The sequence below is a fragment of the Saccopteryx bilineata genome, chromosome 4 (genome assembly GCF_036850765.1).
Source record: "Saccopteryx bilineata isolate mSacBil1 chromosome 4, mSacBil1_pri_phased_curated, whole genome shotgun sequence".
In the NCBI taxonomy this organism is placed as follows: domain Eukaryota; kingdom Metazoa; phylum Chordata; class Mammalia; order Chiroptera; family Emballonuridae; genus Saccopteryx; species Saccopteryx bilineata.
This window is the reverse complement of record NC_089493.1, coordinates 43,932,261-43,946,332: the sequence shown is the minus strand read 5'-3', so window position 1 is coordinate 43,946,332 and position 14,072 is coordinate 43,932,261. Positions and strand designations below refer to the sequence as shown.

Below are 14,072 nucleotides of genomic sequence, written 5' to 3'. Positions count from 1 at the left end.
ATCATTTTGAAGACTTGAGAACGTAGGCTTATATGTTTCTTGGTGAAACCCAAAGACAAAGAGCTCACTAGCTCTATGAGTAGAGTGTGCAGGACATTTTCTAGGTTTGTCCCCAGCAAGTGGGCTATTAGAGCATCTTTGGCTTCTTTTGGGGGTGTTTTGTTGGAAACTGAAGGATGGGGTGCAGTGAAATAGCATCACAGAATACCACCATATTCAGACACATGATGCAGAGCACTTCAGAGCAGCTCTGTGAAACCTTGAGATTCATCTGGAAAAGGGTTCTTCAATGCATAAGCCATACCAGGTCTCTGGCCCTCTCTTTTGAGAAGCAGAACAACAGTACTTCTTATATCTATTCATGGAGGAGAGAAGATATGCAAGCTATTGCTGATTCCAAAAAGTCTTTCATTTGATGTAGTCAGACACTGTGTAACCCAGGAGCAGAGACTGCAATTCTGTAATAGTCAGTGTCCAGGACCTCTGGACAAGATTGTTAAACCCTGAGTCATTTGGGTCTAAGACATGGTAATAGAAAAACTAGAATATGGATTTGAAGAAAAAGAATTTCCATTTGAAACTCAGATTTACACACACACACACACACACACACACACACACTCCCTTAAATGAGGCTGAGTCTAGTTTTGTAAGGACTGCCCTGTTAGTATAGTATATACTACATGTGGTTTGCCAAAGTTTAGTTTCATACCTTCTAACATAACTAGTTATTTTCTTCTCCTGTCTTTCTAGTATCCCTTCTCTTCCTGTTCCAAATGTGTAAGAACTAAATATTGTCCACATGACATGCCTGGTAGCTTTTGGCACCCCTAGAAATGCTTTAACTACTATCCCAATTTCTTTTATATATTAATCTCTAAATATTAATTTTATAACATAAATACTAATACAAAATTATCTTCACATCTCAGTCATTCAACAACTGAAGATTATCTCAGTAAAAATATTTATTTTCTCTAACCACAGACAGCCTCCTAACATGCATTTAGGAGCACGTGGAACTCCCTTTAGAAACACAACTCTTGCTCTGTGTAAGAGTGCTCTGTTACCTGAACCTATTCCATGCCTTGGGTGTGGTTAAGGTGAACACAAAAATCACCCTAATGTCTTATGTGGCTTACCATAAATATTAACAAATCAGGAAGATGCCCTGGTACCAGTAGGCCTTAAAAACTGATTGGTTCAGTTGTCTTTTGTTGTGTAGCTAACTACTGCAAAACCTTAGTGGTTTAGCAAAAACTATCTGATTTTTTTCATAATTTCATGAGGGTCAGGAATTTGGGATGGACACACATAGGCAATTTGTCTCTGGTCCACATGGCAAATGCTGGGGCTCTTGAAACTAAAGAATTTGTTTTGAAGATAGCTCCTTCACTCACGTGTCATTTCAGTCTCCATGGACTCTCCTCCTAGTTTGGGCTCCTTTTGTGATGGCTCAGGACTCCAAAAGCATCTGCTGAGGGGTGGCACGGGGGCGCTGCCAGGCTTCTTCTGACCGAGCCTCAAAGTGCCCACGTCACTTACACTGAATTCTGTTGAACAAGTTACTAAGGGCAGTCCAGATTCAAGGGAAGATGAGTTAGATTATATTTACTCTCCAAAGTGGAAAGTTATGGGTGATCAAGGAGCTGATTGTAAAACTTCTTTGGGGAATAAATTAGTTTTGTAATTACTGGTTCCCAGCAACTACTTTGCATTTGAGTAGAAAAAGTGAAGTGTTGCATATAGTTTCTCCTACTTTGTATTTGACTTTTGCCTTAATGCAGTAAAATTAGTGAGCCTGGCTTTGACTCACCAATAGATAAAATATTATGGTAATAATGCTAATCGTATATGGACGACAGTGTTTAGAGAGGACTTCGAAATCACAAGAAACTTTTAAGTCTCAGTGATTGGTAATATGGCTGTGCTATTGACTGAAATAGGAAACCCAGGAAAGAAAAAAAGTGCCAAATGTAACGATACTTTGAATTGCAAGTAATAAATACCCAACCATAAGTCAACCTAAACCCCTCATTTTTCTCATAAAAATCTGGGGCAGGTAATTTCAGATTTGGTTCAAATCAAAGATGCCAGTGCCCAGTCTGCTTCTTTGAGAGTCTTTGACTTCCCTCTCATGTTGCAAGATAGCCGCCTCAGCTCCAAGTATCACATTAATTTTTTATTGACGTAGAAAGGAAAGAATCTCGCTTGATGTCTGCCATCCCCAGCACCACACTGGTTGGGATTGGGTCACATTTCCATGTGTGAGCCTCAGAGGAGACTGGGAGAGCAGGCCATGGAGTGCTCATGCTTTTTCGTAGGAACCAGCTCTGCTAACAGGAAGAAAGACATTAGGCAGGTAACCAACATCTGCCACAGTGATGAATTCTATTTTCTCTCCCCGCAGTGACTGTGTGCCCCTCTAGCAGCTTATTAGAGCTGGAATTAAATGGGCTAAAAATCATAACTATGATAAATTAGTATTTTCTAGAAACCAGTTTCTCAGTAGGCTTATTCCCTTTTACTTTGTGATTGAGAGCTAAGCCTACTGCTTCTTAACAAATAAAAGATTTGGTTATTTCCCTTATACTTTTAAAATGTGGATGAAGGCTCTTTGGCTGCTGCCATGAAGACATGTATCTCTCCCATTATGCATCTTGCAGGATTGCCTTTCTGGTATCATTACACATTATACATCTTTATAAGTGCCATATGTGTGTGTGTACATATGAGTTTATATGAGGAAGAAAATTCTATAGACATTACGAACCGTGTTTGTTTTAGAATCTGGAGGCTCAGAAAGCTTTCTGACATTTAAAGTTGAACCAGGATAATCAATTCTAGCTGTTCCCCCTGAATGGCAGAGGATGGCTGAGCTGAGCCTGTGACATGAGCAGGGTAAAACTCCAAAAACATAGACCTTCAGGTAGAGAAAGAAAGTATTTGCTCTCAGAAAGGGCATGGTTTGGGCCCTGGCCGGTTGGCTCAGCGGTAGAGCGTCGGCCTGGTGTGCGGGGGACCCGGGTTCGATTCCCGGCCAGGGCACATAGGAAAAGCGCCCATTTGCTTCTCCACCCCCCCCTCCTTCCTCTCTGTCTCTCTCTTCCCCTCCCGCAGCCAAGGCTTCATTGGAGCAAAGATGGCCTGGGCGCTGGGGATGGCTCCTTGGCCTCTGCCCCAGGCGCTAGAGTGGCTCTGGTCACGGCAGAGTGACGCCCCGGAGGGGCAGAGCATCGCCCCCTGGTGGGCAGAGCGTTGCCCGAGGTAGGCGTGCCGAGTGGATCCCGGTCGGGCACATGCAGGAGTCTGTCTGACTGTCTCTCCCCGTTTCCGGCTTCAGAAAAATACAAAAAAAAAAAAAAATTAAAAAATAAAAAATAAAAGGCATGGTTTGGGCATCCGAGATTACAGAGTAGTGCTTAAATTCTTAAGCTGGATAAAGTTGGAATCCTTTATTCTGTGGATCTGCAGTTGTAATTATCTAATCTGTAATTGTCCAATTGTGATATTTTTAACTGTATGAAATTCACACGTAGTAAACTGGGGCTGAGAGAGGCACTAATGGTACCTTTACTGGTGAAAAGTGGGAGGAGAGGGGCAAGACCTGAGGAAAGAAGCTCTGTATCTCATCTTGTATCTGTAGCAGCTTGTGCATTCATCTGAGTTCACTGAATGCCTACATGCCCCCAGTGCGGGGGATGGAAGAGTAGATGATTGGAGGTCTGCCTTTGAGGCACTGACAGTGTTGTGAGAGGGAGTCAGCAATGCTGCCTCTATTCACAATAGAAAAGTGAATATGGGAAATCACTATTGTCTATCTGGCAAGATGGTTAAGCTGGTCTTCCTTATAATTTTAAAGTGTTTAATTTCCAAATTTGAGTTAGTATAGTAAAATCACATTGTTATAGTAATTGTGTTTGAACTAAATTATAGTGAGTGCCAAGAGAAGGCCTAACTTACTCTCTGGTATTTCAGAAATAGATTTCAAAACAACTTGATGCCTTGGGAAATTTTTATTTCCATAATACCTGAAATGATTGACTCAGTCAGGTCAGTAAATCTGGAATTTGCTGAAAAGCAGTATTTCTGAAAGTCCTGTTTAAGTCTGTTTTTAAATGTTAAAAAGTATTGTCGAAAAATTGATACCTCTAACCAAATAAAAAAGCTTAATAATGCCTTATATACTTCCAGAAAGAAAGCAAGAACTGATGTGAAGCTTAAACTTCCCCGTTAGCTTTCCCTAACCACACAAATCTGGCCCCACTCTGGACTCTATAACATGCAAACAAGATTCTGTGAGTTCTAATTCATGTCATCAAGGGAATTGGGCACCTCTCCCAGTGATGGCCGTAGGTGTCCTGGTTCTGACTGCCACCTTTTGCTCCAAATCTCAATCCTGGCTTAAATCCCAGGCTTCTAGGTCTCCTCATCAAGACGCTTCTCCTCCCTGTGGGCGCAGCTGTTTGAGCCCCAGGGCCCAGCACTCACGGCTCCTTGCAGACTGGCTTCCTCCCGGCTCCAGCTCTGCATTAACAGGGAAATCACTGCAGAACCGGGTGCTGGAAGCAAGTTAGAGGTGGCTGTCTCACCTCCTCCCTCCGCCATCCCAGCTACAGGGGAGTACATTGCCCGCTGGCTTGGGCCACTCACCACCTTCTGGGCCTTGTTTCTCCCTGCAGATCTCTGTTCCCATTTCCAAGTCTTTCCCAAATCCAGAGGCTTCTGGAATGCAGCTAGCTCTCTGCTGGGACTTCCTTTAATCAAAAAGTCTCAGGAAAAGTGTTTTTCTAATCCCAAAGCATTGACCTTTTCTAACTCTGGTGGTTCAGATTTAGCCACATTAAAAAAAGAAAACTAGCAGGAGTTTGAAATGGTAAATTTTCTTTAATGGGCTCAAAATTATGTCCAGGGTCAGGCATTCGCGGCCTCAGTCCCTGCACTTTCTTCCTTGTTTTGACTTGGTCAGGCAGGGGTCCACCTACTACTTTGTATTTCTCTGTGCTGTGGGCAGTTCCCAGGTATGGCGCCAATTTCTCTATAAAAAGACTTTTTTATATGTTTCATAGGCTTATAATAGTCTGAGTCAGGAAAATAATTTTAAAATAAAATACCTTAGAAAAATGGGGCCCAGTAACAACTGACCACCTATAAAAGGGCTATTTCTGGTGCCTGTCAGTGGCTCAGAACTGGCGGGAACGTGCCCAGAGCGGTGTGAGGTCATGGGGTAGCACACTGAGTCTTCCTGGGCACCGAGGTCCCAACCAATTTGGAAGACCTGTTTAAATGTAAAAACTATGAGCATGCTATCAATTCAAATACAGAATTTATAGCAATTTTAAGGTAAGATGTTTTATGCATGAGAAACTTTACTTCAGGGCTGCTGTTCCACATGTCTCCAGATGTTTGGGTAACCGTCAGTTAAGACAACTTTGGTAGAAGTTTGAGAAACACTGCTTAAGAAAGTGCCATCATACAAAAATGTACAACTTTTTGAAAAGTGTTGTATTATGGCATTGGTTACTACTTATTCTGCAGACAGTTGTCAAACTACAGACATTCTTATTTCATGTAACATGTATGCCAGGAAAGTTGTGTTTGAGTTGATATATTTGTAAATCGCATACTTGTAAATGTGATAAACACTTTGAGAAACCCTAAAATAAACTATTGTGTAAATAGTTACTTCCTGGTTATTTGTTTTGTAAGTTTGAGTTTAATAAAATTATTTTTCTTAAGGTGGTTTTTTTTTAACTTAAGTGTAAAGATAAACATTCACTCATCTTAAGTTGGAAATAGTACTGTATTAATTTAGCTTTCAAAAAATGTCATTTTATCAATACTTTGAATTTATCTCACTCATACCAATAAAAATTTAAGATTATATTTGTTACTGAACTTGAGCAGTATAAGAAGTACTTTTTAGATTCCTGATCATAGTAAATATATAAATTATTATTTCTAAAGTTTGTATTATCTTAAGTGCATACAATAAAACATCAGTTCAGTCATGCAGTTTGTCGGCGCAGATGAGTAAATAACCATGAGATGAACCAGGCTAACTTCATACTTGATTTGGACTGTTTGCATTCTTTCTTACTTAAGCAGTTATATTAGCCAAATATAAATGTTCAAGCGTTTTCATTAACATGCTATGTATGTCCATCTACTTCCAAATGCTTTTTTGCTCTCCATATAGTATCATCTTCAGTAAGTGTTTAATAGGTAGGCTTATTAAAGTTTTATTATTCTTACTGTAAAAGAGTGAAAATGAAGGTAAGTTAAGGTAGAATGGATTAAATGTAATGAAGTAATTTGAAGTACAAGTTAAGTAAACTTAGTTGTTAATTTAGAAACTTAGAAGTATGTGACCACAATTTAAGATGTGTTCAGCTACCATATTTCCCCATATATAAGATGCACCTTAATTTGGGGGCCTGAGTTTTGAAAAAAAAAATGTATGCATAAAGTTATTGAACTCAAGTTTTATTCATCATAAAATTCATACAACTCTTCATCGCTGTCAAAACTCCCATCCATTAGCTTGTCCTCATCTGTGTCTGAATCACTGTTTTCAACAATGAGCGCAAAAACAAGTGCGGAAAAGCAGAAAATGCAAGTAAAACTACAACTGCTGTATAAGATGCACCCAGTTTTTAGACCCCCAAAATTTCAGAAAAATGTGCGTCTTATACCTGGAGAAATATGGTATATCATTATGAAGAAAATAAGAACATTATTGTATTATTGGTTTCTAGAGTTTTTCAAAAAGACTATTAACTTTAGTCTAAAAATATAAAAGATAAAAGATAAAACTAGCTTAGCTACCTTATTTATTAATTTAGTAAATATCTGAGTTAAGCAACTGCTTATAGAAGATTTAAATAAGATCTACAACAGAGTAAAAGAATGATTATCAGCTAGAAAAGTTTATTATTGCCTGACCAGGTGGTGGCACAGTGGATAGAGCATCAGACTGGGATGCTGAGGACCCAGGTTTGAAACCCCAAGGTCACCGGCTTGAGCGCAGGCTGATCTGGTTTGAGCAAGGCTCACTAGTCCAAGGTTGCTGGCTTAAGCAAGGAGTCACTCGGTCTGCTGTAGCCCCCCCACGCCTCCCATTAAAGCACATATGAGAAAGCAATCAATGAACAATTAAGGGGCTGCAACAAAGAATTGATGCTTCTCATCTCTCTCCCTTCATGTCTGTGTTAAAGCACATATGAGAAAGCAATCAATGAACAACTAAGGAGCCGCAACGAAGAATTGATGCTTTTTATCTCTCTCCCTTCATGTCTGTCTGTCCTTATCTGTCCCTCTCTCTGTCTCTATCACCAAAAAAAGTTCCTTATTATGTAGAATTCTTACAGAACATTTACAGTTTTTTAATTGACTCTTTTACTATTATTATAATCTCTATTACACAGGAAAAATATTACAACAAAATATTATTGACTTAATTGTAGAATAAAGTAAGTTTTAAAAATTTAAATATTATTTAATATTTTAAACATTATGGTAGAATTAAAGCTCTACCACTGAGTTAAGGTAACAGAGAAAGTGTATGTTTTTCTGGAACTATGATTAAATCAAGTCTTGCAAATTAGTGATTAGCTTTGAATTGAAATAAGTGAAATATTACATATATTATATATAATATTACATATAATATTATAAATATAATTTATATATATATAATAGCATGAGATACAGAGACAGAGACAGGAAAGGATAGAGATAAGAAGCATCAACTCATAGTTGTTGCACTTTAGTTGTTCATTGATTGCTTCTCACTCGTGGCTTAGCCAGGGGGCTCTAGCCGAGCTAGTGACCCTTTGCTCAAGCCAGCGACCATGGGATCATGTCTATGATTCCATGCTCAAGTGGGCGACCCTGCACTCAAGCCAGATGAGCCTGTACTCAAGCCAGCAACCTCAAGGTTTCAAACCTGGGTCCTCAGAGTCCCAGGTCAATGCTCTATCCACTGTGCCACCACCTGGACAGGCTAAAATATTATTTATATTAAGATAGAATATTTGTTAATATTTGAATTGTGACTATTGGATGCTCTGTAATGCAGGGCACAGACAGGGACAGTCTCTGAGTGTTAGAAGAATGATGGTTTGTGTTGGGTTTTTCTGGTAGAATGATGTCTCTTTACTACAAACAAAATTGTGGTTCAGTTGTTGAAATGAAATTGTAATAAACTTTTTTTTTATTTCATTATTAGGCTATCAGCTGCAAAGGTCAACACAGTATATCATACACTCTGTCAAGAAATCAGACTGTGGTGGTCGAGTACGCACATGATAAAGATATAGATATGTTTCAGGTAACATTTTTCTTTTTTTAATGGAAATTTTAGGACATCATTCTTTAGCTCTGTATTTTGAAATGTAATCAGAACTTTTGGTATATCAACCTTTGGTGATACCCAAGAGGAAAGAGGGGAGGATAATATAAAAATTATTGCTATTTGGTTTCTGAAAGACTAAGAAAATTTAATTCTAAAACTTCAAAAATAAATTATGAAAGCTACATTCTTAGATCTCAATGCAATAAAAATAGACTTTAATAACAAGAAAAATCTTATTTTCATTTTTATTTATTCAGCGAGGAGGAAGGGAGAGAAAGATACAGGAACACCGAGCTGTTCCTGTATGTGCCCTAATCAGGGACCAAGCCACCAACCTCTGTGCTTCAGGCTGATGCTCTAACCAACTGAGCTATCTGGCCAGGGCAAGAATAAAAATTTTATAGCCAGCTACTTTTAAAAGCCAACATGTTTAAAATACTTTCTAAATGCCACTTGAATCAAAGATGATATCAAAACTATAATTTTAGGCCTTTTTAAAAACAACTAGGAACATTATATAGCAAAACTTATGATATATGACTGACAGCATACTCAAGAGAAATGTAAAAACTCAAGTGCTTTTATTATTTGGAAGGAAGGGTCAAGGAACTAAACATTTATCTCAAAAAGTTTTTTAGAAGACAGTAAGAAAGTAGAGGATAGGTTCAGTACTAGTTTTAGTGATATGTAACAGAAAGTCCAGAAATACAGCAAAAGGAAGGAGAAAGAAGGATATAACAAAAGGGGAAAAGTCATCATTAATTTAAAAAGAGAATTACTAGATCAATGATTTTGTACTTTAAAACAACAGGAAATTAAAATTAAGGCTAATAAAAATTTAAAAAGCAAATACAAATTGGAAACCATAAGGCTTTGCACTTCTATATGGAGAGTTAAATTATTGATTAAATGGTGTTGAAACAAATGTCCAAAAAGTTTCATAGATACTAACATCAAAAAGGGATATAAATAACTCTTACAAATAAGAAAATGTGGTGAACCTCACTTATGAAAAGAGAAGTGGGAATTCAAATCACACAGATAGCATTTTTCACTTATCAGATCAACAAAAATCCAAAAGGTTTTGTCAGGGATATGAGGAGATACTCTCCTACATGCTATAAATTAGTACGGCCTCCATGATTTGGAAATACCTGTGAAAAATAGAAAATACACTCTTAGACTCAGCTCTTCTCCTCCTAAACCTCTTCTCTTCATAGAGATTTCCCTGATCGTCCTACATACATGCAAAATGATACTTTTGTCAAGTTATTGATTCAGCATGGTTTAGTGATAGAAGGGTACAGCCATACCGTTGGGGCCTCCAAGATTATAAAATAGAATAAGAAAAAACTCTATGTGCAGATGCAGAAAGAGTTCCCAACATATTTAATGAATGAAATATTAATACTCTTAAATATTGAGCCATTGGTAGTGTTATATTCAATTAAAATTATTTAATGTTGAATGTAATAAAGTAAATAATTAATGGTATTAAAATATTAAATTTTAAATAGTATATTAATCATTAAATATTAAATTAGTATAATTAAATGTTTAAGTAATACTTATATGGCAAGACTTTCTTCTTTTTAAGGCTGAATAGTATTCTGTTGTATGTATATACCAGAATTTCTTTTATCCATTCACCAGTTGACAGGTTGTTTTCATATCTTGGCTATTACAAATAATGCTGCAATGAACACAGTGCGGAAGGGTGGACAATATATCTTTAAGATCCTGATTTCAGTTGTTTGGGATAAAACCCATGTGCTAGTCACATGGTAGTTATTTTAAATATTTTGAGGAACCTTCATACTGTTAACAGCGTCTTAGTGCTTTACACAGACTTGCCATTTTGTCACACAGAATACTAAAAGATGCAAGATTTAATAAAATTAATAATTTTTTACTGCTTCATCAAAAGCATACTTAACTGAAATTGGCATTTTTTTAAAAAATGCACATGCATGGCAGTAAAGAGTACCATGACAATTAGTACAGTTTGGTGCTACTGCTTTGATTCCTGCTCAAGCCCACCATTCCTTTAGCCTCATCAGAACACATGTCAGCCCAGTGGAAAAGGCAAGTAGCATCTTTTTTATTACGAAAACAATTTTGGCTACATGTACCTGGTGCTTTAGGGGCCCTCAGAGGTTCATGGACCACACGGAGAAATACCATATACTACTAACCTTTTCATTTTATAGCTGAGTAGTCTGGCTCTTTGAAAGTAACTTAAGGATAGAAGGCATTAGTGGCAGAGCTAAGATTTTAGTCTCCTGATTTCTACATCCTCTACATAGTACCAGCTTAGCCTCTTTAAATAAAGCATGCTAGTTCAACAAAAATGTAGCTTAATTAAGAAAACACAATATTTGTTATATTCATTAAAGTAATTTGAATCCAGTCACAGCATAACTGAACATGTTGGAGGATTAATATCAGATCACTCTAAGCAGAGTAGAATTAAGCAACTCTTAAAAGGCCCTGAGAAATCAAGCTTATTTTAACTTTTTCCTTCTTTTAACAAATTTATATCTCAAATGTCTACCACTGATTAAAAAAATTACTGAGCAAAAAGCACTCTAGCATTTATATTTCTCAAGTATGGACCTTGGTGTTGAGGGCTGTTTATTTTTAGCCATTATACATTAAAATTATTTCTAGGTTAATTGAACATTTGAAGTCAGAACACAGAAGGAACCAAAAGGGGGCCTTGTGCTTTATTTCCCACGTTGGAATCAGATAGTAGGCTCAGAATTCAGAAATACTACTACCTGAAGAAAATCATTAAAAATAGGTCTGAATTTTAGAGATGGGTTAAGGGTGAGAAGGTCTTGAGTTAACCTAGTGAGAATAAGATGTTAGTAGTTATTTTTTAGAATAGGGATAGAGGGGGAAAAAAAAGGTGTAGCTCTTGAGGAAGTAAAATATAAGGAAGAAAATACTGTATTAAAGCAATCAAAGGGAGTGGTGAAATGTCTTACAGAGCCCTTTTAATATAATGCCAAATACATTCTGATCATGAGGGTGAGGAAAGTGACCAGGTCCTGAAGCCATTGTGAATGGTAGAAATCTCTCTTGATTTCTCAGCTTCATGGGTTTTGACCTGGGTGCTGTGATGCTTTGTGTTTTCAGTTTTTGTTTGTTTAGTTTTTTAATTTAGTTGGTTTATTGTCATTTAGATAGTAAGATTAGTATCTACATAGTTGAGAAAAATATTTAAGAATATCAACATTTTTTTGTTATTTCTAAATGTGTGTGTTTGTGTGTGTGTATCTCAGCATTCAAGCTCATTGTCATAATCTTCTGTTCATCAGTTTCATTCCTTGAGTGCATTCTATGTGTCAGGTACTCACCTAGTTCCTGTACATAGCAGCTCTGGCTCCCCTCTGGTGGAGCCTACATTCTAGAGGAGGCAAACAGAGCACAAACAAGCAAGCATTCCAGGCAAGGTACCATTGCCCCTAGACAGGAGCAGAGTGGAAGAGGGAAAGGAAAGGAGGACCTTGGAAAGGCAGGCAGAGGCCAGGAAAGGTAGATCTTTTAGGGGAAGTAAAGAACTTGAGTTTTAGTCTACAAGTTTGGGAGAAGCTGTTGGGGGATTTTAAATAAGAAAGAGGTATAACCTGATTTATGTTTTTAAAAGACCTCTCCAACTACTGTATATAGAGGAGAATGTAGGAGGCCTATGTGAAACTTGAAGACCAGTTTGGAAACTAAGGTAATGCAGTCCAAGTAAGAGCGGATGGTACCTGGAACTGAGGTGGGGAGAGATGTGTTTTGGAGGTAGAGCTGACAGGATTTACACAAGCTTAAACATGGGTGTGGATAAAAGAATCAGGGATAATTCTTGAGTATTGATTTTTAGCTATAGCACATTGGATGTGTCAGTCATTGACCTAGGGCAGTGTTCCCCAACCCCAGGGCTGTGGACCGGTACCAGTCCGTGGGCCATTTGGTACTGGTCCTCAGAGAAAGAATAAATAACTTACATTATTTTCGTTTTATTTATATTTAAGTCTGAACGATGTTTTATTTTTTAAAAATGACCATATTCCCTATTACATCCTAAGACTCACTCTTGACACTTGTCTTAGTCGCATGATACATTTATCTATCTCACCCTAAAAGCCAGTCCATGAAAATATTTTCTGACATTAAACCAGTCCGTGGCCCAAAAAAGGTTGGAGACCACTGACCTAGGGAATCTGGGGGTTGAAGGGGATCTAGGTTCTGTTTGGAACATGTTACACTTGAGATGCTTATTAGACATCCAAGTGGAGATTGGATGAACCAGTCTGAAGCTCAGGGGAGAGAGCAGAGCTTTGTGGCTAATAAACATGATTTGATGAGATTACCTAAGGCACAGAAAGAGAAGGGCAGGGAGCTATTTACTGACTAGCCTAGAAAGGATTTTATTATTTAATACCAGGTACAGTGTGCCAGGATATGCTGGCTGATTATAAGCCCTGGAAACCTCAGCCAGAGTGGTCTCAGTAGAGCTGTGGGAGAGTGGGCTGAGGAGAGAAGTTAAAGAGGATAAGGAAATGGAGGTAGTAACTAGTGACAGTTTTTCAAGAAGTATTGCTGTTAAGTGAATCAGAGAAATGAGGCAATAGTTTGAGGGTTGCTTGTGGGCAAAGGAGTGTTCTAAAGATGAGAGACTAGTCTAGAATAGCGCTACTCAAACTGTACTTAGCAGAGCCCCAAAATGTCTGTTAATAGTACAGAGTGAGATGAGTAGGAAATCGGAAACTCTTCAAGCAGTTTGGTATTCCTGAAATATCTAAACAAGTGATCATTTTTCTAATACTCATTTTTATTATATTTTTTAAAAGGTATCAGTGGTGCCTGACCTGTGGTGGCGCAGTGGATAAAGCGTCGACCTGGAAATGCTGAGGTCGCCGGTTCGAAACCCTGGGTTTGCTTGGTCAAGGCACATACGGGAGATGATGCTTCCAGCTCCTCCCCCCTTGTCTCTCTCTGTCTCTTCTCTCTCTCTCTCTGTCTCTCCCTCTCCTCTCTAAAATGAATAAATAAAAAAAAATTTAAAAAAAAGGTATCAGTGGCAAGTTAAAATTTAAAAGAAATAAACACCAAAATAAAGTGGGTTCTTTACTCCACAGAGGCAGTTTGAGAAGCTGCAGAATGTTTGATTGTTTGATAGCTGATGGCATGATTCCAGTCTCAAGAAATTGATGATGGAGGGGGAGGGAGGACAAGAACAAATACAAATATCAGGACCAGAATCCATAGGAAGTAGAGAATATTGGGATCTCTGGCTTCAGTAGAGATTGGTCTTGAGTAGCAGCAGCAGTAATATTTCGTCCTTATCATAGAGGGGAAGCCAGATAGTGTTACAGGTCCACAGACATGGGAAGGATTGGTCTGGGAAACATGAGGGGGGCCCTTTCAAATGTTTCTGTACTGACTTCAACTGACAACCAGGCAAACTCAAACTTTCATATATATTGAAATTTAAAGTGCTGAATGAGGCCCTGGCCAGTTGGCTCAGCGGTAGAGCGTCGGCCTGGCGTGTGGGGGACCCAGGTTCAATTCCCGGCCAGGGCACATAGGAGAAGCACCCATTTGCTTCTCGACCCCCCCCCCTCCTTCCTCTCTGTCTCTCTCTTCCCCTCCCGCAGCCAAGGCTCCATTGGAGCAAAGATGGCCCGGGAGCTGGGGATGGCTCCTTGGCCTCTGCCCCAGG

The 14,072-nt window shown here is 38.5% G+C and overlaps 1 protein-coding gene across 1 annotated transcript in view; it reads left to right on the top strand.

The window, feature by feature from the left end:
- Positions 1 to 14,072, top strand: part of PELI2 (pellino E3 ubiquitin protein ligase family member 2) — a 188,597-nt gene that overhangs the window by 150,725 nt on the left and 23,800 nt on the right. The window contains exon 3 of the mRNA XM_066274213.1: positions 8,231 to 8,332. Coding sequence (XP_066130310.1) covers positions 8,231 to 8,332 — 102 coding nt within the window. The remainder of the gene's footprint in view (positions 1 to 8,230; positions 8,333 to 14,072) is intronic.